The sequence below is a fragment of the Dromiciops gliroides genome, chromosome 1 (genome assembly GCF_019393635.1).
Source record: "Dromiciops gliroides isolate mDroGli1 chromosome 1, mDroGli1.pri, whole genome shotgun sequence".
NCBI lineage: Eukaryota > Metazoa > Chordata > Mammalia > Microbiotheria > Microbiotheriidae > Dromiciops > Dromiciops gliroides.
Genome location: NC_057861.1, coordinates 533483003 through 533508704, shown reverse-complemented (window position 1 = coordinate 533508704; position 25702 = coordinate 533483003). Strand labels below are relative to the sequence as shown.

Below are 25702 nucleotides of genomic sequence, written 5' to 3'. Positions count from 1 at the left end.
TGTTATATGGCTTAAGCAAATCACAGTATAAAAGGGAGCAGCACAAAAAAAGGAGTACTGATCCATTCAAAGTGGGTATAGATGTTATTTCTATAAAAGGGGAATGGATGCTAGGCTGGTAGAGATGCTGAAGGCAAAGAAGACTCCACTTTCTCTTGGCCAAGTCTGTAGTTACAGACCAATAATTCTCAAAACAGAACTTAAGTTCTATTTTTAGGCTCTAACTAAAGCCCTGCATCTTCTCCTTTCAGAGGATAAGCCTGTTCAACAGTAGAAATAGACCACCTTCCATCACATGCTGTTTTAAATGTCACATTCACTTATACAAGTAAAGGTCAGCTTTCCTAGGAGGAGGGAAGATGGGAGCCTTAGGGCAGTAAGTTACAGACCCAGGTGCCATTAGTGTTTTCTACCAAGTGACCCTTATGCCTCTAGCTACTTCATGAATGCAAAGCAAACATCTAAAGAATGTGCTGACACAACATGTGGAGTATACAGCTCACAAGTCTTGCACTTCCACTCATATCCTCTTTGAATAAGTCAAATACAGCTATGTTCTTTGAGACCAGACCCCTGGTGCAGCCATTTGAGTCCACAAAGAAAAGTCCTCATGTTGCCTGTGCCAGAAAAATGAATTAGCTTATCTGCATAAACCAAGCATTTTTGGTTATTTTGACTCTTCCTCCCATAGTTAGAGAGAATGCTTGGTGCTTTCTATTTTTATTCTAGAGTCCTTCATGCTACAGATTGTAAAACGTAGAGAATGTCAGAATACAACATTAAAATAGCAGAGAAAATCTCCTTGGAACCTGACAAATACTCCATGAGGGCAATATTTTCAAAAGGCATGCTGCCTGTTTAGAGCCTTTTCCAATTTTTCTGTCTTTATAAGAATGAGAAAAGCAAAGTCTAATAGACCCAGAAGTCCCTGATGTGGAGAAGTCCAGTTTATTTTCAATCCCATAGAGAAATGTTCCACTAGGGATTTGGAATAGTAGCATATTAAGGCAAGAAATGACACCACCCATCCCTACAGGTCTCTACCAAGAGGATATCTGAGAACTCTCCCACATCATCACAAGGTGGAAAACAGACCTGAAGAGTTACACAATAAACCCCATTGAGTAAAAGCTGGGCGAAGGAAGGGAAGGGCTGAAATTAGCAGGAATGTTCCACTACCTCAACCAGGAGTTGTGCCATCAGGAAACTAGCTGGTTTATTTTTTCTTTAATTCCCAAAGAACACAGATTCTCTCTTGTAAAGGCCAGTATATTTTAAAGCACAACTGAAATAAAAATCATGATCCTCTGATTTCCTCATCTCATCTTCACCACACCCTTCTCAACTTGGTATATTCTGCACCTTCCAATATAAGTAACCAAAATAAAAGTGTGGCATCTTTTTAGAGAATTCGTTTCTAGCATATGTGAGACTATTCAATTAGTTCATTTTAATGTGTCAAATATTTTGGTCCTATCTTTGTGCAATAAGACAGATTGTGCCATCAGGTACAGAAGAGGGTAAAAGTGGAGGAACAGAAAATGAAAAATGGCAGGTCTTGCCAAACAAATTCAGAATGAGTCTAAACATACCAAAGTTCCTAGTGTTTGTCTCTAGCTGCCTGGAATAGACACTGTAGCTTGTTCCACGGAAAACTAATACTGTTTGTACCTACCAGTTCACAACTCCCTCCATAAGCAAAATGGTTCTGTTCTGTGCACAGGTGCACATGCTCACACATATACATACACACATACATATATACATACACACACACACACACACACACACACACACACACACACACACACACACAGAAATTGAAAAGTCCTAGTGTAAGGCAAGAGTGTTCAATAGCATTAAATAATTACTTTTTAGACCTTTCACTGAAAACTCATTTTGGAAAAAACCAAAAAAATTAACATTATTTCAACCAAAAAGGTATGACTGCACTGAAATAAACCTGTTACATATGTGAACTTCACCCTCTTCTCATGCTTACTCATCTGTTCAGTTAATCCTGACCCCTAGAAGGCAAAGAAATCCAATGATTCTGATTAATTTTATCTGTCCCCTCAAAAGATTAAACAGCTGTTTTCAGGGGACTAACATATTCACTCACAGACAAGTTCACTTACATGAATGTCATCCTTAATCTCCCAGCTTTTCTGGAGACTAGGAGAATTGCCTTTCATAGAACACATCTACTGCTTCCCACTGCCAGAGAGGAAATCAGAGTGCATATAAGGAGGTGGTGGAGGGAAAAGGTGGATGTAAAAAGAAAGGGAATTACCAACCACCACTGAGTGGCTCTTCAGCCCACAGCATAGAAGAGCATTTGCTTTCCTCCCCAAAGTACCCTACAGTAAGTGGTTTCTCAATCTTGCCTCTGAGCACTATGAAATGAAGGAATACGAGTAGAGGACAAGACAGGAAACTGAAATCTCAGGCTTATCATTTACCACTGAATTGGGGTCTTCTGCTCAGGTTCCAGTCAGTCCAAACATCTGTGAGCACCAGAGAGTGGCAGCTACTGTTTTAAGGGAAATGCACAATGACACAGTTTGATGATATGTTTTAGTAAGGCTGAAAGGGTACTCTTAGCACTGCCTAAAACCCTGGCAGTTCTCTCCAGGAACTAATGAGAAAACACATCGCCCTCCTGTGGTGATCGTGGTGGTGTTGGCATGTTGTTGGGTCCTGCAAAGAGGCAGCTTAACTTGGGCTTCAATTCATTCCAAACTTTACTCATCTGAAGGGGAAAAGAAAAAAGCAACAACAAATCAAGATCAGAAAGATGAATGAGACACCCACTCTGTTGAAATATACACTAAAAAAAAAATCTACCTAAGTAAGAAGGGCAGCAGAGAACAGGACTGCTGCAGGTCAAGGTGATCAACTGATCAGGCCACATGTAGATATGAAGCCAGATATAGCCATTCCCTTTTTAAACATATGAATTCCTTTGTAAATATGAAATACCTTAACACTGCTAAAAGATAACAAGTAGAAGAAAGACCAGGAATAGGAAATCACAGGGATAGAAATATTGCAAATTTTCACTTCTCTGTTGGACTGTTTCCAACCGTTCCATCTAATGATTACCCAGGAATCGGCCATAGAGATTACTCAGTAGGATTGTGCTGATGCAAGTTAAATACCAAGTTTTTTTGTTATTTGGGAATGAATGTTTTTTCCAATAAGTGGTTTATCATTCAAAGACTAGAAATCGTTATTAGGCTATTATGTCATAATGAGACTGGGACTGTAGTATATGTTCAGTGTGCACAAGTTATATGGTACTATATTAAGTACCAGGATCCAACATTAACAACAACTATAACAGCAAGGTCTTCCTGACCTTTCTCCCATAGTCTCCCCAGGAATTCAATGTTTCTTTTGAAAGACTGGCTTCATTGTTTAAGAAATAAAAGCTAAAAGCCAGAAACAAATTACTGTATATATGCATGTATAGGGGCATACAAATATAGGCAGAGGTGACAGGTTTGCTATAAAAATCTTGGAAAACCCCCCCACCAGTTTATAGCCTGTCATCTCAAAGGATTAAGAATTCAATCCCTAGCCCCTGAATGTTTGGGGAAAATCTAATCTATATTCTTCAACTCACTCCAGCTAAGGCTCAAAATTCAGAATTACCTTTCTCAACTGACTCAGAAATATACAATTCCTACCTATGTAGCCCAACAGAATCAGAAATGGATCTTAGCTTGAAAATTTTAGCTCCAAGTTGAATTAGTGGAACTTGAAAAGAATTTCATTTCTTAGCTTCTATACTTAAGCCACACCCAATATCTTTCCTAGATGTTTTTGTCTAAAGGACTAATAACAAGGAACACCACCCTTAAGGTCAGAATAAGCAACCCGTAGCTACATAACTGGGGTAGATCTCAAAATAGAATTATAAAAGACAGATGGGCAAGTATCACCTCTTTGTGGCCTTGTATCTGAGAGTTGACAAAGGCTCCTAAGATGTGTGAAGTAAGAGGCAGGTAGACATGAATAAGCTGGGTCTCTTGATGTAGGCAGTATAAGGAGAAATAATTCCGGAGTTCCATTGTCTGAATTGCATTTTCTTGCTGAAAAGGAAAGAATCTCTGAGAAGCATGTCTATATATATCTCAAGAGGAGCATAATTTTTTATTAAGATATAACATCCCAGAATTCAGGGCTGATCCTTTTCCATTCATTTGGCCAATGAAGCCAAATGGAAGGCAAATTGCCTTAATGTAGTATTTGGAAAATGTCAAGTGGGGGCGGGGGGAAGAACCACTGGAGAGAAAGTGCAAAATTAGTTGTAAAAACACTTTCAGATATCCACTAGTCAGCATGTCTATGTACCATGCAGCTTAGATTGTATCACTGGCCCTGCTTATTAACCACACTGTAGGGGCTACCCATGCAATGGGGCTCAACCGGAGAAGACCAAGTACAGTACCAATCTAAGCTGACTTTTCAGCCCACAGGCAGTCTAGAATTCTTTCTTGCCTATCTTCTGTCCTGCTTCATTACAATCTGTCTGTTTAAATAGCCTAAGGCTGCTTTCTTCCACCATGTTGTTTTGCACTCTTGGCTGTCAAGTCGCTACCTCCACAATTCGGGACTCCAGCTGTTCCACACTCTCTGGCTCCCGATTCTGTACTGTAGCACTCATCATTTGCTTCTTCATCATGCTGTACTTGTGCAATGCTCGCTGGTGCTTGTGAAGCACACCCTTTTCATGTCTCTCACAGAGATCCTAGAATACAGAAAGGAAATAAGCCACACTCACTAACACTCCGTCTACCCCCTAATCCTACCTCCTCACCCCCACCCAAAACCAACAGCAAAGAAATCCAAAGACAAAATAAATGCATGGGTCTCCTGCTTCTACTTTCATTTTACTTCCTGGGGAGGAAAACCTGCTGACAGGGGAGGACAGAGTGGGAGAATGGGGAATATAGAAAGCATTCTGTGGAAACTATACCTACTACTTCCAGGAAGTGACTTTAAAATGAGTTTTTTTCAAAATTTTCTGATGTGAAAGATTTATAAAAAAAATAGGTCCTTTCCCTCAAAAACCAGCCGAAAGACACCCCTGATTCATTTTGTGCTCACAAAAATGTACAAGGCAAAGAGCAGGGCAGAGGACTAATTTCAACCCATACAACCTCACAAAGAAATATTAGTCCTAGTTCTAATTTGACCCATCACTCTCATGATTTTTGTGGACAGTTGACTGTGCAAATCAACATAGGTCCTTAAACAATGAGTCTGTCTGGGTTTTGAAAGAAAATCAGGCAAAAGACAGAAGTTTAATGAAAATGAGCTGTACAATCCAGAGCCTATAGACATTGGTTAATTGCCATCAAATTTTTGAAGGGTTAGTATCCAAGTGTAGAAATACTGAAGACTTTTGACATGTATCTTGAAGTATTTTAACCTACTGGATCTTGGAGCATCCCCCAACTAGGAATCTCATGAAAAGAGACGGACATAAAATCTTAGCATTAGAAGGGATATGAGAAGTCATCTAAGACCTCAGTTTAATCTAACCCCCCATTAAGCAATCCCATCTGTATTATCTATGACAGATGGTCAACCACATTCTGCTTCAATATTTCCACTTGTGAGAACCTCAAGTTATTATTTAAAAAAAATTTTTTTTTTTTAGTGAGGCAATTGGGGTTAAGTGACTTGCCCAGGGTCACACAGCTAGTAAGTGTGTGTTAAGTGTCTGAGGCCGGATTTGAACTCAGGTACTCCTGACTCCAGGGCCAGTGCTCTATCTACTGCGCCACCTAGATGCCCACCTCAAGTTATTTTTTTAAAAAGTAGGTTTTTACTTTGTCAAAATCTGTCTTCCTATAAAATATCAAACTAGTTTTGCCCTCCAAAGCTATAGAGAAAAATGTCAAATCCTTCTTCTGTATTACTTTTCAAATATTTAACAATTGTCATGTACTCTTCTCTCACTCCAATCTTTTCTTTTCCAGGTTAATGATCCATTCTTCCTGGATCATGTAATATGAAAGAAAATCTGAAATTTTCCAGAAGGATACGGACAAGAATAATGCAATGAAAGCAGAAGTGTCACATGGAGTCCTGCAAGGATATGATGTTATGTTTTACTCTTCATTTTGCTCTAAGACTGACTTCTCTACTAGTTTTCTATTCCCTGAAAAATGTTACACCCTGGAAGGGTCACAAGACCATTCTGAGAAGTTCTCCCTTTCTCTGGCAAGGAAACAGCCAACACTCACTTTATAGGACTGGAGCAAATCCAAGAAGAGATTCAACTTCTCCACCACATCATTCTCTTCCTGTTTACCCTAGAAAACAAGGGGTGAATTAGCCAGCACATCCGTCATACAGATAAACCCAGTTGGAAACCCACCATTAACATTTCTCGAACTTACTTGTTACCTAGAGCTTCTTTCCAAACCCCAACTGGAGTCAACCCAGAATCATCCTTTAACAGAATCAGAGGTTTAGAACTAAAGACTTGGACCTTGGAGAGCCAAGTCTACTTCCTTCATTTTACAAAAGAGGAAACCGAGGCTCATAAAGGCTAAGTGAACTGCCCAAGGTTAGATAGGCAGTAAACAGAAGAGAGGATACTTGAACCCCAAATATAGACCTCTTTTTACTAGACAGATGCCAGTTCCAATGAGCAGTGCAGCACACTGTCTTCCTCACAATGCTACAGAAGGCAGGATAAGCAATGGAGGTAAGTCAAATAAGCCAAGAGCATTACAGCTGACTGACAATATGAATGGTCTTGGCTCTAAATTAGATGTCTATCCATTTCTGCTCAACATGTTGTTATCTCAGTTTGAAATTTTGACCATCATCTTCTTAATCCCCCAACATCAAAGGCAAAGGGAAATATAAATCATGATTTTAATTCTATCTGACTGAGCTCTTTGAGAGCAGGGACTATTTTTGCCTTTCTTTGTATTCCCAGTATTTAACACGGTGCCCGTCACATACAGTGCTTAATAAATGTCTACTTAATTTGATTTTTTTTTAGAAAGGTAATAACATTATGTTATTTTCAGAGTGACACAGGAAAAAAACAAACCACTTGCCTAGCAGTCAGGCTCAATTAACCAGTGATGGGACCTGAGGCATGTTAAATTGATACAAATGCTTTAGCCCCAAAACTAAGCCATACCAAACAGCTATACAGGCCAATGACTGGAGTTTTCAAGTGTCCTGAATAACCAGAGGAAGTAAGAGAAGTGGATGGGAGCTGCTACTCCCAGTATCTTATGCTCAAACAGATCCATGATGCTCATATAGGACAATTAGCTACAACACAGAATCCTTTCTTTGTACTAAGACAATGTACATGAAACTGGAGATAGATGCCAGGTAAAAATACTTCCTTTTCCAATCCACACATACCTAGAGCCATGGCTGCCAGCTATCACCACACTATTATCCAGTGTGCTCCAGTACAGATTGAACTCTATGCTCTCTTCAAATCTAAAATCAACAATCTACCTCACAGTGAGTTCATCTAATGGGGCATAATGGGAAAAGTGAGATGTTAAGAGAGATGTGAAATATGCAGAGGAGAGGGCTAGGAGAGTACAGAGTATTCCCATCTTACTAATGAGAAAAAAGTGAAGCCTTCCTTACTGGTCTAGAGAAGATGGCTACTGCAGCTCTTACTTCGAATCTTTAATTTAGCATTGAGTCCAGTACACAAACCAATGCTTTGAACCAAAAGGCCATAAAATGTCAGTGTGCCAATTGCTTTTTTTAAAAAACAAAAGTATTTTATTATTTCCCAGTTACATGTACAGATAGTTTTCAACATTTGTTTTTATAAGATTTCCAATTTCAAATTTTTCTCCCTCCTTCCCCTCTTTCCCCCCCTCCCCTAGACAGCAGGTAATCTGATATAGGTTTTTTATATATATATATATATAATAACATTAAAAATATTTCTGCATTAGTCATGTTATAAGAGAAGAATCAGAGCAAAAAGGAAAAACCTCAAAAAAGAAAAAAAAAACAGCACCAAAACCAAAAGAAATAGTATGGTTCAATCTGCATCCATATTCCACGGTTCTTTTTTTTTTTTTTCCCTGGATTTGGAGAGCCTTTTCCATCATGAGTCCTTTGGAACTCTCTTGTACCGTTGTATTGGTGAAAAGAATCTAATCTATCGCAGTTGATCAACACATAGTATACTGTGTACAATGTTCTTCTGGTTCTGCTCATCTCACTCATCTTCAGTTCATGCAAGTCCTTCCAGGTTTCTCTGAACTCCTCCTGCTCATCGTTTCTTACAGCACAATGGAATTCCATTACATTCATATACCACAACTTGTTCAGCCATTCCAATTGATAGGTGTCAGGTGGTACCTCAGAGTTGTTTTAATTTGCATCTCTCTAATCAATAGTAATTTAGAGCATTTTTTCATATGGCAATAGATAGCTTTGCTTTCTTCATCAGTGCCAATTGCTTTTTTTTTAAACTTTTTTTTTGTTTGTTTGTTTGGGTTTTTTTTTTCTTTTTTTTGGTGAGGCAATTGGGGTTAAGTGACTTGCCCAGGGTCACACAGCTAGTAAGTGTTAAGTGTCTGAGGCTGGATTTGAACTCAGGTCCTTCTAAATCCAGGGCTGGTGCTCTATCCACTGCACCACCTAGCTGCCCCAGTGCCAATTGCTTTTAAGAATTTTCAAAATGTCTGAGACATTTCCAAAGGATACATGATGGGAAATGCTCTCCACATCCAGAAAAAAGAACTGTGGAATCTGAAAGCAGATTGAACAATATTATTTTTACTTTTTCTTTTGTTTTTTCCCCCTTTTCTGAAGTTTTCTCCCCTTTTTTTTCTGATTCTTCTTTCACAACATGACTAATGTGGAAATATGTTTAATGTGATTGTACATATATAACCTATATCAGATTGCTTGCTGTCTTGTGGAGGGGGGAGGGATGGGAGAAAAATCTGGAACTCAAAATCTTATAAAAACAAATGTTGAAAACTATCTTTACATATAGCTGGAAAAAAATACTATTAAAGGAAAAAAAAGAATTTTCATAATGCCAACTTTATAAGAAAAAAACAGCTACATACTTCTTTTTGATTGTTTGTTTTTGTGGGGCAAATGAGGGTTAAGTGACTTGCCCAGTGTCAAGTGTCTGAGGCCAGATTTGAACTCAGATCCTCCTGAATCCAGGGCCAATGCTTTATCCACTGTGCCACCTAGCTACCCCCAGGTACATACTTCTAATCACAATAATTTCCCCTGACCATCACGAATTTTATTGTAACATGGCTTAAAAAGTCCTAAGGCTGCCAATTAGAATAGAAAATACTTAGGAAATTTTTCTATAACTCACACAGCAGTGTTTCTAAAAGAACATACAGAAAATAACATTTTGCTTCCTGGCTGTTTCTCCCCCAAACTCAGCTATCCTAGAGGCATTAAGAATCAAAACAGTCTTTACTATGTTAGAAAGCACAGGGCTAGAAGGTCCCTTAAAGATTATGTAGAGCAACATCTTCATTTTACAAACTAGGAAACTGAAGCCTATCAAAGTTATAAGCATAGCATATGGCTCAGATCATGACACTGGTTAATTGCAGTTCTTCTTACCTAACTATAGAATTGTGAGGTCAAAGACAGTAGCAGAGCTCTAAAAATATTTAAACATGATTTACATTATTTATCTGCAAGTTAGAACCACATATTTTGCGGAAAGAGCAGTAGACTCCCCCACCTCCCCTCAAAGCCACATGATAGTCTTATAATAAAATTAACACACAGATGAACCTTGTTTATTTCTTATATCCTTGAACTGCCAGCCTTTAAAATTCTATATCGATTTCTAAAAATAGCAAATGGCTGTTGCAAAAGCATTTTCTATAATTTAACTGATCAAAAAAGAGACAACACTGGGGGCTTAGTTACATTCTGACAAACTAGGTCATTATACAACCCAATAGAAATTATACAGATATTAAGTAAAACACAAAGCTCCAGGTTCATCAAGGAGTCTAGAGATTTCAAGGTTACATCTTCAAGACTGGCTTATGCCTTCTAATCTCCAGCAAAGTAAATTCTCTTAAAGAAATCCAACCCAAATCTATTTTTTGCTATCAGCAAACAGCTGAGCTGGCCCATGCTAAATAAGCTACCTAGAACTCAGAAGGATTATACAGAAGATAGTTTTTCCCTCTCATTAGACTCAAAACTTTTAAGTCTACCTAAGAAAGAGAGGTTACTAAAGACTATAATACAGATTTTTTGATGAAGAACTGTGAATGACTTAACTATTCTCAACAATACAATGATATAAGACCATCCCAAAGGACTATTGATGAAACATACTATCCACCTCCAAAGAAAGAACTGATATTGATGGAACACACACTGAAGCCTGCTATTTTTCACTTTCTTTCATTTTTTCCTTTTAATCAAGTTTTCTTGTACAAAATGACTAATATGGCAATATTTTACATAATCTCACATGTATAACCCATATCTGATTGCTTACTGCCTCAGGGAGGGGGGAGAAGATGGGGGGGAGGGATAAAAATTGGAACTTGAAACTATAAATAAAAATGTTTATCAGAAAGAAAAGAAAAAAAGACTATAATACAGAACATTCCTTAAAAATTAACACTCAGAGATACTAGATCCACTTACCTGTTGTGCAGCTTTATCAGCTAGCAGTGCAAATTCAACAGAAAGGCCTTTTAAGGCCTGTTTTAGGGTCCCCCATGTGCTATTATTCATTGTGGCCCAGGAGGGAAGTGGTGTTGTGTCAGATCCTAAAGCACTGAAAAAAAGAGAAAAGGAAGAATTTCCATTCAGCAAACCTTAAATTTCACTAAACAAAAAAGTCTGGTGACTGCCATGGTCACATTCACACAAATATTCAAATGGATCTGTGGGCTCATTATCTTTGGAGATCCCTCCAATGAAGCAGATAGCAGTTCAGTCATGCCCGCCTTTCTTAAGCTCCTCTTGCTCATGCCCTCACATAAGCTCAGAACTAGGGGTTCCCCAATATGCCAGAGGCCTTCTTCTCTTCCCCCCTGCATCTCAAGAAGACTAATGGAGCTCTCTCGATCTTTCATTCTAGTTACCCCTAAATGAGGAAATAATCAAGTTCCAGAACATTAAAATGCACATTCTCCCCAAATCACCCAATTACGAGGAGATATTTATGTAGTGCTTTATATCCATTATTTCATCTAATACTCCTGAGAACCCTCTGAAACAGCTAGTATGATTATTATCTCTACTTTTAATATGAAGAAACTAAGGTTCAGAGAGGTTAAATGACATGGCCATGGTCACAAAAGCAAACAAAAGCTGAAGGAAGGATTTGATTGTTTTGTTTTTTAGGGTTTTTTGGGGGCAGGGCAATGAGGGTTAAGTGACTTGCCCAGGATCACACAGCTAGTAAGTGTCAAGTGTCTGAGGTCGGATTTGAACTCAGGTCCTCCTGAATCCAGGGCCAGTGCTTTAGCCACTGCGCCACCTAGCTGCCCCCTGAAGGAAGGATTTGAACCCAAGCCTCGACTGACTCCAAGCTCAGCATTCTTTTCACCAGAAAATGCTGCCTCAAACTCAAAACCTCCAGTATTTCTCATTGTGAAGCTTTCTTCTGCCACCTGCCTTAATTCTTTCCCAAATATGAGGAGGTCAGCAGCATTGTCAATGGCTCGGGATGCAATCCTCTCAGCCCGATCTCTAAGCTTATAGAAGCTATTATAGATATTTCTGATCAGTTCTCGACTGGCAGCAAATTGTGCCTGAATGTCAGCTGGGAGGAAGTCCTAAAACAGAGAAGAAGCAAGGAGAGAGAAAAAGAATTGTTAATGAACCTGAAATAATTCCTGCAAGGTATAAGTCAATAAAACAAACATATCACCAATAGAGGCATTAACCATTTCTTGGTTTAGTCATACACAGAGCCAAAGTCCAATGACTAAAATCTGAAGGCACTTCCCTAACCCCACATTTCTTTTCCCCAATGTCTCTTTTTTTAATCTCATAAAAGAGAAAGACAAATCACATCTTACTTAGCAAAAATACTAAACTAAATAACCCTATAAGAACATGCTGGTCTCAAAAAACAAAGAAAAAAAAAGTGTTCAATTTGAAGTAAAATGTCAAAAGGCACCCAATGAGCCTCAAACTCAAACTTTTAAACAGTCCCTTCTTAGATTCTTTACTTTTTTTTTTCTTTTTTTTGCGGGACAATGAGGGTCAAATGACTTGCCCAGGGTCACACAGCTAGCAAGTGTCAAGTGTCTGAGGCCAGATTTGAACTCAGGTACTCCTGAATCCAGGGCTGACAGTTTATCCACTGCGCCACCTAGCTGCCCCCTTCTTAGATTCTTTACACGAGAGAGATCTCTCCTTTTCCTTCCTCTCACTCATTCTCCCTCAGCCCCATCCAATGCCAATATGACCAAATATTACCATAAAGCATCTGGTTTATAAATTGTAACCCAAGAATTTAAATCCTTAAAAATAAAATGGGTTAAGAAAGAAGAACAATGATAAAGTATAAAGGTATGGTTTACTGTTGTTGTTGTTTTTTCAAGTAAGGAAGTTTAGAAAGAAAAATGCAAAACAGTTCTGAATCAGAATTGTTGTTTTTTTTTTTTTTTTGGTTGCAGGCAATGAGGGTTAAGTGACTTGCCCAGGGTCACAAAACTAGTAAAGTGTCTGAGGCCAGACTTGAACTCAGATCCTTCTGACTTCAGAGCTGGTGCTCTATCCACTGTGCTACCTAGCTGCCCCTGAATTGCTTTTTGTTTGTTTGTTTGTTTGTTTCAGCTGGGCAATGAGAGTTAAGTGACTTGCCCAGGGTCACACATCTAGTAAGTGTCAAGTGTCTGAGGCTACATTTGATCTCAGGTCCTCCTGAATCCAGGGCCAATGTTCTATCCACTGCACCACCTAGCTGCCTCCTGAATTGCTTTTAATACAACATAACCTGCTCATTTATATTTTGGAATAAGAAGAAAGAAATCACAATTAAATAGATACCTTGGCTCGAGTAGCCAGTTTAAAAATCATGAATTCATCTCCAACACTCTGGACTGATTCCTTCAGTTTATTCTGCACATCCTGGAAAAGAAGAAAATATAAATAAAATAAAATAAGTAAAAATAAATAAAAATACTTAACCCCCTATTTTAAAAAAGGGAATTCTTTTTTTTGTTGTTTGTTTTTGGTGAGGCAATTGGGGTTAAGTGACTTGCCCAGGGTCACACAGCTAGTAAGTGTTAAGTGTCTGAGGTCAGATTTGAACTCAGGTACTCCTGAATCCAGGGTCAGAGCTCTATCCACTTCGCCATCTAGCTGCCCCAAAAAAGGGAATTCTTAAAGTAATTTACAAATTAAAGGCAAGATATAGTCCTTTCTTTAACAGAGAGCTGTTTTCTTTTCCATAAAATAGCAAACACCTTTTTAAACATCTCTTCCTCTTTAAATTTTTAATTGAACTTGTTAAAATCAGAGCACCTATATGGAGATATGAAAGGGAGACACAACTTTAGCATCCGTGAATAGAATGTCAACATTTGAGGGCAGGTAGGATTCTACCTACATTGCTTAGAACCAGCACCCCTTTGCAGACCAAAAATGCATTAAATGGACCCCCTGAGTTTCTACATGGAGCAATAATGAGACAATAATGAGACAGAAACTGAAGCAGTTCACCCACACATGACTCAAGGAACAGGCCTAGGGAACAACTATAACATAGGGCATAACAAAGGAAAAAAGATAGTGAAACCATAGAGAAATAGCAATGCAGAAACCATTATTCACATATTCTCACTGAAATGGGAAATAGCAAGCAAAGCTTCTCCCACTGGGGTAGCTACGTGGTGCAGTGGATAGAGCACCAGCCCTGGATTCAGGAGGACCTGAGTTCAAATCTGGCCTCAGACACTTGACACTTACTACTAGCTTTGTGACCCTGGGCAACTCCCAGAAATGTCAAATCAGTCTAGGAAAAGCTCATGGATAGTATTGGCATGCTATGGTCCATAGGTCATGAAGAGTATGACATGACTGAAAAATAATATAAATGGCAGTACTGAAATGTATTTAACATATTCTTAGACATTGTCTTCCATGCAGTCTCTTTGCATTCACTTTCACCCTAATCCTCTCCTCTCTTCTTTCCTTTTTTATGCCTCATAGCTCTTACAACTCCTTTCACTTCTTTGGTGGCTAACAATAACTCATATTCAAAAAGTTATAGTTAACCTGATGGTTAAAACATTTTTTTAACCACTTACTCTATGACAAGTACACTTTGGGGTGGGTACAAAAAAGAATACATAAAACAGTACCCATAGCTCTCTTCATTCAGCTATAGAGTCATACTTTAGAGGCATCTTTATTTTGATTTTTTGGGTTTTTTTTTGGCGGGACAATGGGGGTTAAGTGACTTGCCCAGGGTCACACAGCTAGTAAGTGTCAAGTGTCTGAGGCCGGATTTGAACTCAGGTACTCCTGAATCCAGGGCCGGTGCTTTATCCACTGCGCCCCCTAGAGGTATCTTTAAAAGGCCAAAGTCTGGGGCGGCTAGGGGGTGCAATGGATAAAGCACAGGCCTTGGATTCAGGAGTACCTGAGTTCAAATCCGGCCTCAGACACTTGACACTTACTAGCTGTGTGACCCTGGGCAAGTCACTTAACCCCCATTGCCCTGCCCAAAAAAAAAAAAAGGCCAAAGTCTACCTGTCCCTTCAGTAAATGGAAAAAAAAATATGAAGTCAAGGTTTCTGCTAACCTTGTCTTTGCTTGCACCACACAATCTAAGTTTTTCTTCCAGCAGGAAGTTGTTTGTTTGTTTTTGTTTTTTTGCAGGGCAATGAGGGTTAAGTGACTTGCCCAGGATTACACAGCTAGTAAGTGTCAAGTGTATGAGGCTGGATTTGAACTCAAGTCCTCCTGAATCCAGGGCCAGTGCTTTATCCGCTGTGCCACCTAGCTGCCCAACCTTTCCAGTCTTCTTATAACTTACTCCCCAGTACATATTCTTCCATCCAGTGACACTGGCCTCCTGGTTGTTCCACAAACAAGCCACTACATCTCTTGACTCTGAACAATTTTTCTGGCTGTCCACCATGCCTGACATGCTCTCCCTCCTCATCTCTGCCTAGTGCCTTCCCTGGCTTAAGTCCCAATTAAAATCCCATCTTCTACAGCAAGACATTCCCAACCCTTCTTAATTCTAGATCCTTCTCTCTTTTAGTTATTTCCTATTTGTACTATTTATACAAGTTATATGCTTGCATATAGCATATTTGTACATATTTGTTTGTTTGTTGTTCCCCTTATTAAACTGTAGTTCCTTGAAGGCTGAGACTGTCTTTTGCCTCTAAATTTTGTATCCCCAGAGATAAGCACAGTGCCTGACTCTTAGCAGATACTTAAATACTTAATAAGACTGACCAACTTATTGACTGAATTTTGTCTATTTCCCACAAGTCTGATTCTCAAATTACTTATTTATTATTACCACTATATTTTTGTTAGTAATGTGTTAAGTTGTTTTGCTTATTTTTGTTTATTTTGTTATGTTTCTTTGTTATAAAGAGGGATTCTATTTGGTATGAGAACACTAGGAAGTGACAACTATGTAAAAAGAAAATCAATAAAACACCAAAGCAAAGTGTTTGGTTTTGTGTCTAAATGTTTTTTTACAACATCTGGAATACATATACTACATATATCCATGATCCAAGGGATGTAGCTGTATGTAAAGAGTCTTTAAATCCTACCATTGATTATAATTTTTTAAATGCAGCATTTCTAACAAAGATAAGCCTAAATGCTCTATTGCCACAACCAAGTACATCTCTCAAAAGGGAATTCAGCATAAGGTTACTTTTCTTTACATACAATGTGTGCACCCAGTCACTCTGAAGAGCTACAACCTTTAGTGCTTTAAGGTCAAAGACAAAAGACAGGTGACAGAAAAAAGAAAGGGGGCAGCTAGGTGGCGCAGTGGATAGAGCACTGGCCCTGGAGTCAGGAGTACCTGAGTTCAAATCCGACCTCAGACACTTAACACTTACTAGCTGTGTGACCCTGGGCAAGTCACTTAACCCCAACTGCCTCACTAAAAAAATTAAAAATTAAAAAAAAAAAAGGGAGGTGAAAAAGAAAACAGATTCATGAGCAGAAAAACATTTAACTCTACTACACAAGTGGAATGAAAAATTCACATCGATGTTATTTTTAAACAATACTTACCGAGCCACTGAATGAGAGGAACAGCTTCAGGACCACATCCTCTGAGAAAGGGGGATGCCGGGCCACTAGGTTAATGAAGCGTTTCAAAGCTCTCCGTCTGGTCTCAATGAACTCTCTGTCAGCTAGAGGAAATAAAACTGTATGAACGTTTACAAAGGAAGTTCCTTTTCCCCTTAACCTTACCCAAATTGAAGCTCTTACCATCCTCAGTACTAACAACCTTTTATACTCCAACAATCCCGAATCTGGCACACTGAAATAAAGCTCACACTTTTCCATACAGGCTCACTCAGCTCCTAATCCTGAGACCATAAGCATCACCCACACAACAAAGCCAAAGAAGCTTCAGGAGAGGCAGGAGCCACACACCTTCTACGCAGTATTGCCAGGTTCCAACTGTTATAAATAATCAAGGCCATGATTATTTTAATTTAAATAATGGCATTATGATTTTAATGTGAACTGCATATTTCTATTGCACTGGAGCAATGAACATAGTTTACATAACTATAAATTCAAATGATACAAATTCAAATACACGTGACCACCACGTGGACTTCATTATTTGTACTAATGGAAACTAGCTGTATTTTGAAAAGGTAAGCGCTGACAAGAGAAACAACAAACCCTGTTTGCTGCATAGCAGACTGGAATCTAAATTGGATTGCAAGCTATGTGCAACCAAAGAAAAGCCTTTTTGTTATGAATAAATGAGTTCTGTTGTACTTTTACATCTTAATTAAAATCAATTTTACTTCCCCCAACTTTCAAATCCTAGCCTAGTCTGTTTTGTATTGGTTTCAAATTAAAGGCTTTCATTCATACCTTTTTCTGCTTAAGGGAGAAAAAAACCCAGGAGCTTATAGTTTATACTAAAGCATACTTGGGCCTGGCCACTAATAATACACATCATTTTTAAAAACCAAATGATAAGTCCCAGTTAAAATCCCATCTTCTACAGCAAGACATTGCCAACCCTTCTTAATTCCAGATCCTTCTCTCTTCCATTGAAAGATAATTTTTCTTTTAAATACTATCCAGTATCTTTCTACACTACCTCACTTTCAGAGATGCTAAATGAATTTTTGGTTTCATTTTTTATTCCAGATCCATAAATTCATCAATGTGAGGACATACTAGTGTGGAAACTACCTCTACTGCTACATACAACATGTATGTATGTGGTATATGTATGCATGTGTGTATGTATGTATATATGTATGTGGTTTATAGTTTTAAAGAGTTGCCTTGGGTACCAAGTAGGGAAATGATTTACCCAACATACTGTTAATATGTGTCAGAAGCTGCACTAAACATGGGTTATTGCTCTAAAATTCTCCAGATTCCAAATTCTATCTAATTCTCTAACTTTGATTTAGTAAATAAAATCAAAGATATTCAGTAAACTCTCAGAAATTATTATACACTTTCTGTTCCATGCTGGATATGGCATTCTTTGGACACCTCAAAATTATGAATATAATTCACTGCAAAGCACCTTTCTCTCTACCACTTCCAAATTCTAGGTTGGCTAGGATGTCAATGAAATGTCAGGCCAAGAAAATGCATTAAAGCCAAGAGTGGAAACCTAAATGCCCATAGGGGTTAAATGAAAGACTGCTACTATTTGAGTTATAATAACTACGTAGATTTCAACATATTGCTGTTTTCCTTTCTGCCATTCTATTTGCCAGAAATCCAATTTTACCTCCCAGCATTCTCTTGGGTGGAAGTGCCGGCACCATTCGATAGGGGAACTTCTGTAGCAGTATCTCATGGAAGACCACAAAGTCATTGTACCTTCTGTACACGGAAGACTTGAAGCGCTAGAAAAAAAGATTTTAATATTTAAAGTGGACAGTAATAACTACTAGAGGGGCCGCTAGGTGGCACAGTGGATAAAGCACCAGACCTGGAGTCAGGAGGACCTGAGTTCAAATCTGACCTCAGACACATGACACATACTAGCTGCATGATCCTGGGCAAGTCACTTAACCCCAACTGCCTCACTAAAAAAATAAAAACAAAAAACCCTACTAGAGCCCATTACACATCCTTTCCTTCTTTCTGCCAACAGGAAGTAAAAAGAGATGAGTATATCACCAACTTTCCTATGATCCCTCCTTACTCTATGGAGAAATCTAGTAATTTCTTCAAATCAGGTTAATGTTACTATCAGGTTTTTATAGCACAATCCTTTTATTCTATATGAGTTATTATTATAATCCAGATATTGGAGAATGAGGATAAATTGGCTACAGAGGAGCTGCTAAAAGGGTTGTTGGACTCTGTTTGAAGGACTTTTAGAAGGCATACAAGGGCTTCTTACCTGTAAAAGGGAAAAACCAACCAGCAAATGAAATTATAGTTACATCTCATCTACCATGTTTCTTTTTTTGACTCACAATGAAGACAATATATTACCACTCTCAGGTGAAAGTATTTCATTTTAGATAAGTCTTTGGTCAATGCTATGGCAAGAACCACTTTAAAAAAAATAAATTTGTATTGCTATCTTTTGTTCTTATATCACCCACATTTCCCCCTATGCTCCTCCTCTTCTTCCCCTTCCCAGAAAGACATCCCTTATAACACAGAATTTTAAAAAGGGAGGAGGGAATGGGATGGAAGCCATCAAAACCAATCAGCACTAAAAAAATCTGATATAATGTATAATGTTTCGCATCGAGGCCCCCTACTTCTTTCTGCAAAGGAGCAGGAAGGGTGTCTTCCTATAGGTCTTTGGGGCCAAGTTAGTACTTTATAATTTTGCATCATTTAGTATCAATTGTTTTGTGATTGCTCTTCTCTCCAATTACATTTTTTTTTTTTGGTGAGGCAATTGGAGTTAAGTGACTTGCCCAGGGTTACACAGTTAGTAAGTGTTAAGTGTCTGAGGCCGCATTTGAACTCAGGTCATTCCTGACTCCAGGGCTGGTGCTCTATCCACTGTGCCACCTAGCTGCCCCCCCCAATTACATTTTTATAGTCACTGTGACAAGAACTACTTTTAACCCTTTGATAGGAGGAAATATCCAAGACACTCTCCGGGCCCTTCTTTTTTTTTTTTTTTTTTTTTTTTTGCAGGGCAATGGGGGTTAAGTGACTTGCCCAGGGTCACACAGCTAGTAAGTGTCAAGTGTCTGAGGCCGGACTTGAACTCAGGTACTCCTGAATCCAGGGCCAGTGCTCTATCCACTGCGCCACCTAGCTGCCCCCCGCCCCGGCCCTTCTTTCTTAACTCTATATTATTTCCCTTGCCAACTTCATTCATTTCCATGGGTGTGCAGGTATACCTATGGCTCCAAAATACATACATACAAACACATACACACATGGGGAGAGAGAGGGAGGATATTAGAGATTTGGGACTAGATAGGAGAAATATCAGGGCTAGAGATTTATCCATACATCTCCAAAGGAGGAGTAAGATATTTATTTACCTACCTATGTTAATATTCTTATCCATAAATCCAGTTCCAACTGGATTTGGATTCAAATCTAACATTTCCAGCTGCCTGCTAGACTTCTCTTCCTGGTTTACTTCCAGAATTTCGAAATCAGTGTGTCCAAAAAGCATCACCTTGCCTCCTATACAAATGCCCGCATCCTGTTAAGTGTACTATCGCCTTACCAAACATCCAGGTTCAAAAGTAAAATTCATCTCTTCCCTTTCCCCCACACTTCCATATCCAATAAGATTCCAAACCCTGTCAATTCTAACTCAATAACATCTCACATCTACTTCTCTCAACTCCTATTACCAATACCCTAGTTCTAGCCCTCATTATCTCCTAATTGTATTATTTATTGCCCAAGATAGTTTTGTCTACGTTAATTTCTTCTACACTGTCTTGTAGCAAAAGGGATCCTAAGTGGAAATGTAGCTATAAACAGTAGCTTAAACTGACTTTCTGACCTATTTCATGGCATCTCCTTTCATCTGCCTCCACTGTGTCCCTTGAATACAAATATTATATAATAGAACAGTACTCTACTTACTATATTTCATTGATAAGCTCATCCCAAAGATAAAAACGAAACCCACTCTTATAATTACTATGACTGAATTAAAATGTCAAAACCATCACAGAGCAATCAATATGCATTTCTTTTTTTTTTTTATGTGTTGGTTTTTTTTTTGGTGGGACAATTGGGGTTAAGTGACTTGCCCAGGGTCACACAGCTAGTAAGTGTTAAGTGTCGGAGGTCGGATTTGAACTCAGGTACTCCTGACTCCAGGGCCAGTGCCTTATCCACTGTGCCATCTAGCTGCCCCCAATATGCATTTCTTAAGTACCTACTACGTGCTAAGCACTGTACCAGGCGCTGGAGATACAAATACAAAAATGAAACAATGACTGCCCTCAAAGACCTTATAATTCTGGTGGAGACAATATGTACACATGTAACATAAAACATATAAACAGTGATTTTGGGGGCAACAACAACTAAAGTATAAAAAAGCGCTAATTCTTAAGTCAATAAAGCAATCACCAAGCATTTATCAAGTGGTTATTATGTGTCAGGCACATTTCTAGGCACCAGGGATACAAATACAAAATGAAGCGGTTTCTTCCCTCAAAAAGTGTGCATTCTAAAGGAGGAGACAATAAGGACATATCTTAGTACAGAGAAAATGTATGAAAGCTAAATACAAGGTGATTCTTGGGAAGGTAACACTAGCAACGGAGTAGCATGTGCAAAGTATTATGTGTAAGAGGTTCTGTTGGAGCTCAACTTTTAAGAAAACCAGAGATTCTAAGAGCAGAGGTAAGGAAGGAGTGCACACTGGTGTGTGTGGGGGAGTGTAAATGAAAAATGGAGTGTTCAGTGTAAAGAACAGTAGGCAGAACAGTTTGCTTCACCACAGAGTACATGCAGGGGAATAAAGATGTAATAAACCTGGAAAAGCAGGTTGGAGTCAGTCAATGAGGGACTTTAAACGTCAGAGGAATTTGTACTGAATCCTAGAGGCAACAGGGAATTGGTAGAATTTATCGAACAGGAAAGAGACATGGTCAGAGCTGTACTTTAGAAATATAACTTTCAGGGCAGCTAGGTGGTGCAGTAGATGGAGCACTGGCCCTGGAGTCAGGAGTACCTGAGTTCAAATCTGGCCTCAGACACTTGACACTTACTGGCTGTGTGATACTGGGCAAGTCACTTAACCCCAATTGCCTCACTAAAAAAAGAAGAAAAAGAAAAAAAAAGAAATAAAACTTTGGCAGCCACGTGGGGAGAACTGGATTAGAGAAGGGAGTTCCTCAGGGGCAGCTAGATGGCGCAGTGGATAGAGCACTGGCCTTGGAGTCAGGAGTACCTGAGTTCAAATCCAGCCTCAGACACTTAACACTTACTAGCTGTGTGACCCTGGGCAAGTCACTTAACCACAATTGCCTCACTTAAAAAAAAAAAAAGAGAGAGAAGGGAGTTCCTCAAAACAGGCAGGCCAGTTAGGGGGCTCTCAGTGAAGTCCAGGAAAAGGTCCTGAACTCAGATGATGGCCTTGCAAATAGGGAAAAAAGGATATATTCAAGATATGTTATGAAGGTAGAATTGTCAAGAGTTGGCAATGATTGGATGTGTAAAGTGAGGGAAAGGTGAGGATAACTTGAGTTTTAAACCTGGGTGAACTGAAGGAGGTAGCACATGAACTGAGTGAGCCTTGAAGGAAGCCGGGCCTTCTAAGAGGCAGAGGTGGGGAGGAAGGATATTACATTTAAGAGGAAGAACAACCTGTGTGAAGGCACAAGGGCAAGAAGAGATGGAATATTGTGTGTAAAGAATAGCAAATCAACTAGGAAGAGTACATGAGGAGGAGGGATATATAATCAGCCTAGGTAATCAGACAGTTAAAAAAAAATAATTACATTACTAAAACTATAAAGGTTCTATTCAAAAAAAAGGCTCCAGATTAGTAGCCATTATTTTGAGGAGAGCTACATAACTATTCTTAAGAATCATGAAAGAATGAAAAAAAAGAAAAAGAAAGAAAGAAAAAGAGGGGGCAGCTAGGTGGTACAGTGGATAAAACACTGGCCTTGGGTTCAGGAGGACCTGAGTTCAAATCCAGCCTCAGACTCTTGACACTTACTAGCTGTATGACCCTGGGCAAGTCACTTAACTCTCACTCCCCCTCCCCCCCCAAAAAAAGAAAGAAAGAAGAATCACGAAAACATGAAAAAGGGGTCATTCTGATCCTTCTCCTCATAGAACTTAATTTATACTGAAGGAAACTAACTACTTAGCCCCGTATTCTAGTCCTTAGTAATATTTCCACATCATTCCCAAAATAAATGTGCCGAATTCACACATCTATGCTTAAGAGATGGTCATGATGAAGATTACTAAAGGCCTCTTTGGGGCAGCAGTTAGTAAGGGATGCTGCCACCTCCTCTTTCCCTTCACTTTTCCCTACTTCAATTTAATACAACAGCAAATTACATGATTTGTCTGTCCTCCTTTCCCACCTCACTGTTTCCTTCTACCATCACATAGGAATTCATTACCAGGCTTGAAACTTCATACTCCACGTGTTTCAAGAAGAGGCCCTTCTTCTCAGGAATAAGCTCCACCTGCACAGTGTCCCTAGCCAGCAGCTCCTGGAGGGTGTGAGAGAGCAGTAACGGGTTCCCTTGAGGCATCTGCATTCGAAATGAATCTGGCTCCCTGGGCTCGGTTACCTGAGGCTTTGGTGAGTCTGGAGAAGAAACAGTGAACATGTTAAAAACAGCTTAGAAGCTTTTTCTTTAGGAAAGTCATTTCATGAAATCGCTCTCTGGGAGGAGGAGTCAGAGGGTTACAGGGAAAAATGTGGGCAACGTAAAAACAAAAGTTATCAATAAAATGTATTTTAAAAAATAGCTTAGGAAGCAGCTAGCTCTGATCTGCTCCCTTTGCTTCCCCTTCCTTTCACTATATGCTTTCTCAGCATCTGGACCCTGGCCAACCAATGTAACCAATCCATTCCTTGCACATATTACACATACTCATTCATTCTAGACTTACAGCTCAGCTGAAATGCCTTTCTGCACATTCCAAGCAACAGTCAGTTGGGCTCCCCACTTGCTTGTGAATCAGCAGATGTGTACACTTCCTTTCTGGAAATTGCTCAAGAAAATGACTCCCTAGCAGAATGAAATCAACTAATGTTGTTCTGGGGTCAATATTATGGAAGAAAATATTATTTGAAATATTATTTAATTATTAAAAAAATTCCTTCCACCATCAAGAGATGTCAGAATGAAGAGAAAAATACTGAACTCAAAACATTTTTCACAGTATCTCCCATACTTGGAAGAGGCCCCAGAGGTTATCTAACCTAACCCATTCTTGAATGAGAATCCAAACTACAAAATCCCCAACAAGAGGTCACACAGGCTTTGCTTGAAGACCTCTAGTGAGAAGGGGGCAGGAGAGGACACACATTCTTCTTGTACACAGCTCTTTTAGGAAGTTTTTTCTTACTGTGGGCTTTAATTTCTGCCCATTGCTCCTAGTTCTGTCCTCTGTGGCTAAATGGAACAACCCTTTCTTATGACAGCACTTATCCAATCCTCATATAGCATAATCTCAAGGCCTTTGACCATCCCTCCCCTTTTGACAAAATCCATATTTCCTTCCCCCCACCAAAAGGCACTCTATCAGTTGAAGAACATATTATGATATAGAAACTTAGTAGAATATTATTGTATCATAAGAAATTATGAAATGGGAAGTTTCAGAAAAACCTGGGAACACTTATAAGAACTAACAGAGGTGGAATTGAGCAGAACCTGACAATTTACAGAACAACGGCAACTTATAAAGACAAACAACTTTCAAAGACTTAAAAATCTGATGAACACAATGATCAATGATGAGTTAACCCACGACTTGAAAAGGAAGTAATGGACTCAATATGCAGAATGACATACATTTTTGGTCACAGCAAGTGTGGGAATTTGTTTTCCTTGACTATACAAATGTGTTTCAAGGGTTTTGTTTTTCTTCTCCAATTAGAGAAGACTGGAGGGGAAAAGCAGACAGGGATAAGATTGTTCCAAAAAAGGGGGATAAAGAGGATCACAAAAGCATTTTTAAAATGCACAGATAAGAACAAAAAAAGGGCAGAAAGACAGAAGTAGGACAGCTTGGAAAGTTACATTTAAACATTTATTACATATTAGTGATATATAATAATTATTTGTATTTATCATTTACAGTATATAACATAATAAAAGAAAAGCAAGTTGTAAGACCTTCACAGCTGTAGGTACACTTAATCCTCTTTCTCTGTTCTACTATATATACAAAAATGTTAATTTTATTTGGTTCTTGCTCAGTTCAGAATTTGTTTTCTCTTCAGTAAATACTTTATTTAAAGTTTTAAGTTCCAAATTTTCTCTCTCCTTCCTTCCCTCCCTTCCCCACTCCCTGAGGTGGTAAGCAATCAGATATGGGTTATACATGTGCAATTATGTAAAACATTACCACGTTGGTAATTTTGTACAAGAAAACTTGAATAAAAGAAAAAATGAAAGAAAGTGAAAAATAGCATGCTTCAGTCTGTGTTCCATCAATATCAGTTCTTTCTTCGGAGGTGGAGAATATGTTTCATCAAAAGTCCTTTGGGATTGTCTTAGATCATTGTATTGCTGAGAATACTCAAGTCGTTCACAGTTCTTCATCAAACAGCATTGCTGTCTCTGTGCACAATGTTCTCTTGGTTTTGTTCACCTCACTATACATCAGTTCATACAAGTCTTTCCAGGCCTTTCTGAAATTGTCCTGCTTGTCATTTCCTATAGCACAATAATCAGAATTTTTTTTAAAAAGGCACCTAGAGGGACAGCTAGGTGGCGCAGTGGATAAAGCACTGGCCTTGGATTCAGGAGGACCTGAGTTCAAATTTGACCTCAGACACTTGATACTTACTAGCTGTGTAACCCTCATTGTCGCCCCCCCACCAAAAAAAAAATTAAAAGGCACCTAGAACTCGGTGCAATACTCCTCATATGGTCTGAACAAGGCAAAGTACAGCAGAGCTACCATGTCATTAGTCCTGAAAATTATGTTCCTTACTAAACTCTGTGATTGTATTAGCTTTTTTTTTTTCTTCCATACTACAATGGGAGATCATACTGAGTTTTCTGTCCCCTGAAACCCGAAATATTATTCATAACTACTACCTAGCCATACCAGTTCCATCTTACACTTGTAAAATTGATTTTTTTTCAATCCAACTGCAAGGCTTTATATTTATCCCCATTATATTCCATCCTAGTAAATAAGACCCAATGTTCTAACCTGCTGAGATCTTTTTAAATCCTGATTTTGTTATCCCACATTAAAATCCTCTTAGCTTTGATGTAAATTGAAAAAAAAATTTAAGCATGTCTATTTCTTTTACCCAAGTCACTGAAAAAAAAGCTAAACATCGCAAGGTATTGTCTAGCCC

General features: G+C 38.8%; 1 protein-coding gene across 1 annotated transcript in view; it reads right to left on the bottom strand.

Moving 5' to 3' along the window:
• Positions 1 to 1775: 1775 nt before the first annotated feature.
• Positions 1776 to 25702, bottom strand: part of SNX8 (sorting nexin 8) — a 50698-nt gene continuing 26771 nt past the window's right edge. Inside the window, exons 2-11 of the mRNA XM_043969439.1 lie at positions 22773 to 22963; positions 17969 to 18086; positions 16261 to 16382; positions 13033 to 13113; positions 11650 to 11810; positions 10672 to 10804; positions 6261 to 6329; positions 4607 to 4756; positions 3948 to 4097; positions 1776 to 2752 (exon numbers count right to left, since the gene is read on the bottom strand). Of these exons, the coding sequence (XP_043825374.1) occupies positions 2639 to 2752; positions 3948 to 4097; positions 4607 to 4756; positions 6261 to 6329; positions 10672 to 10804; positions 11650 to 11810; positions 13033 to 13113; positions 16261 to 16382; positions 17969 to 18086; positions 22773 to 22963 (1289 nt within the window). The 3' untranslated portion in view covers positions 1776 to 2638. The remainder of the gene's footprint in view (positions 2753 to 3947; positions 4098 to 4606; positions 4757 to 6260; positions 6330 to 10671; positions 10805 to 11649; positions 11811 to 13032; positions 13114 to 16260; positions 16383 to 17968; positions 18087 to 22772; positions 22964 to 25702) is intronic.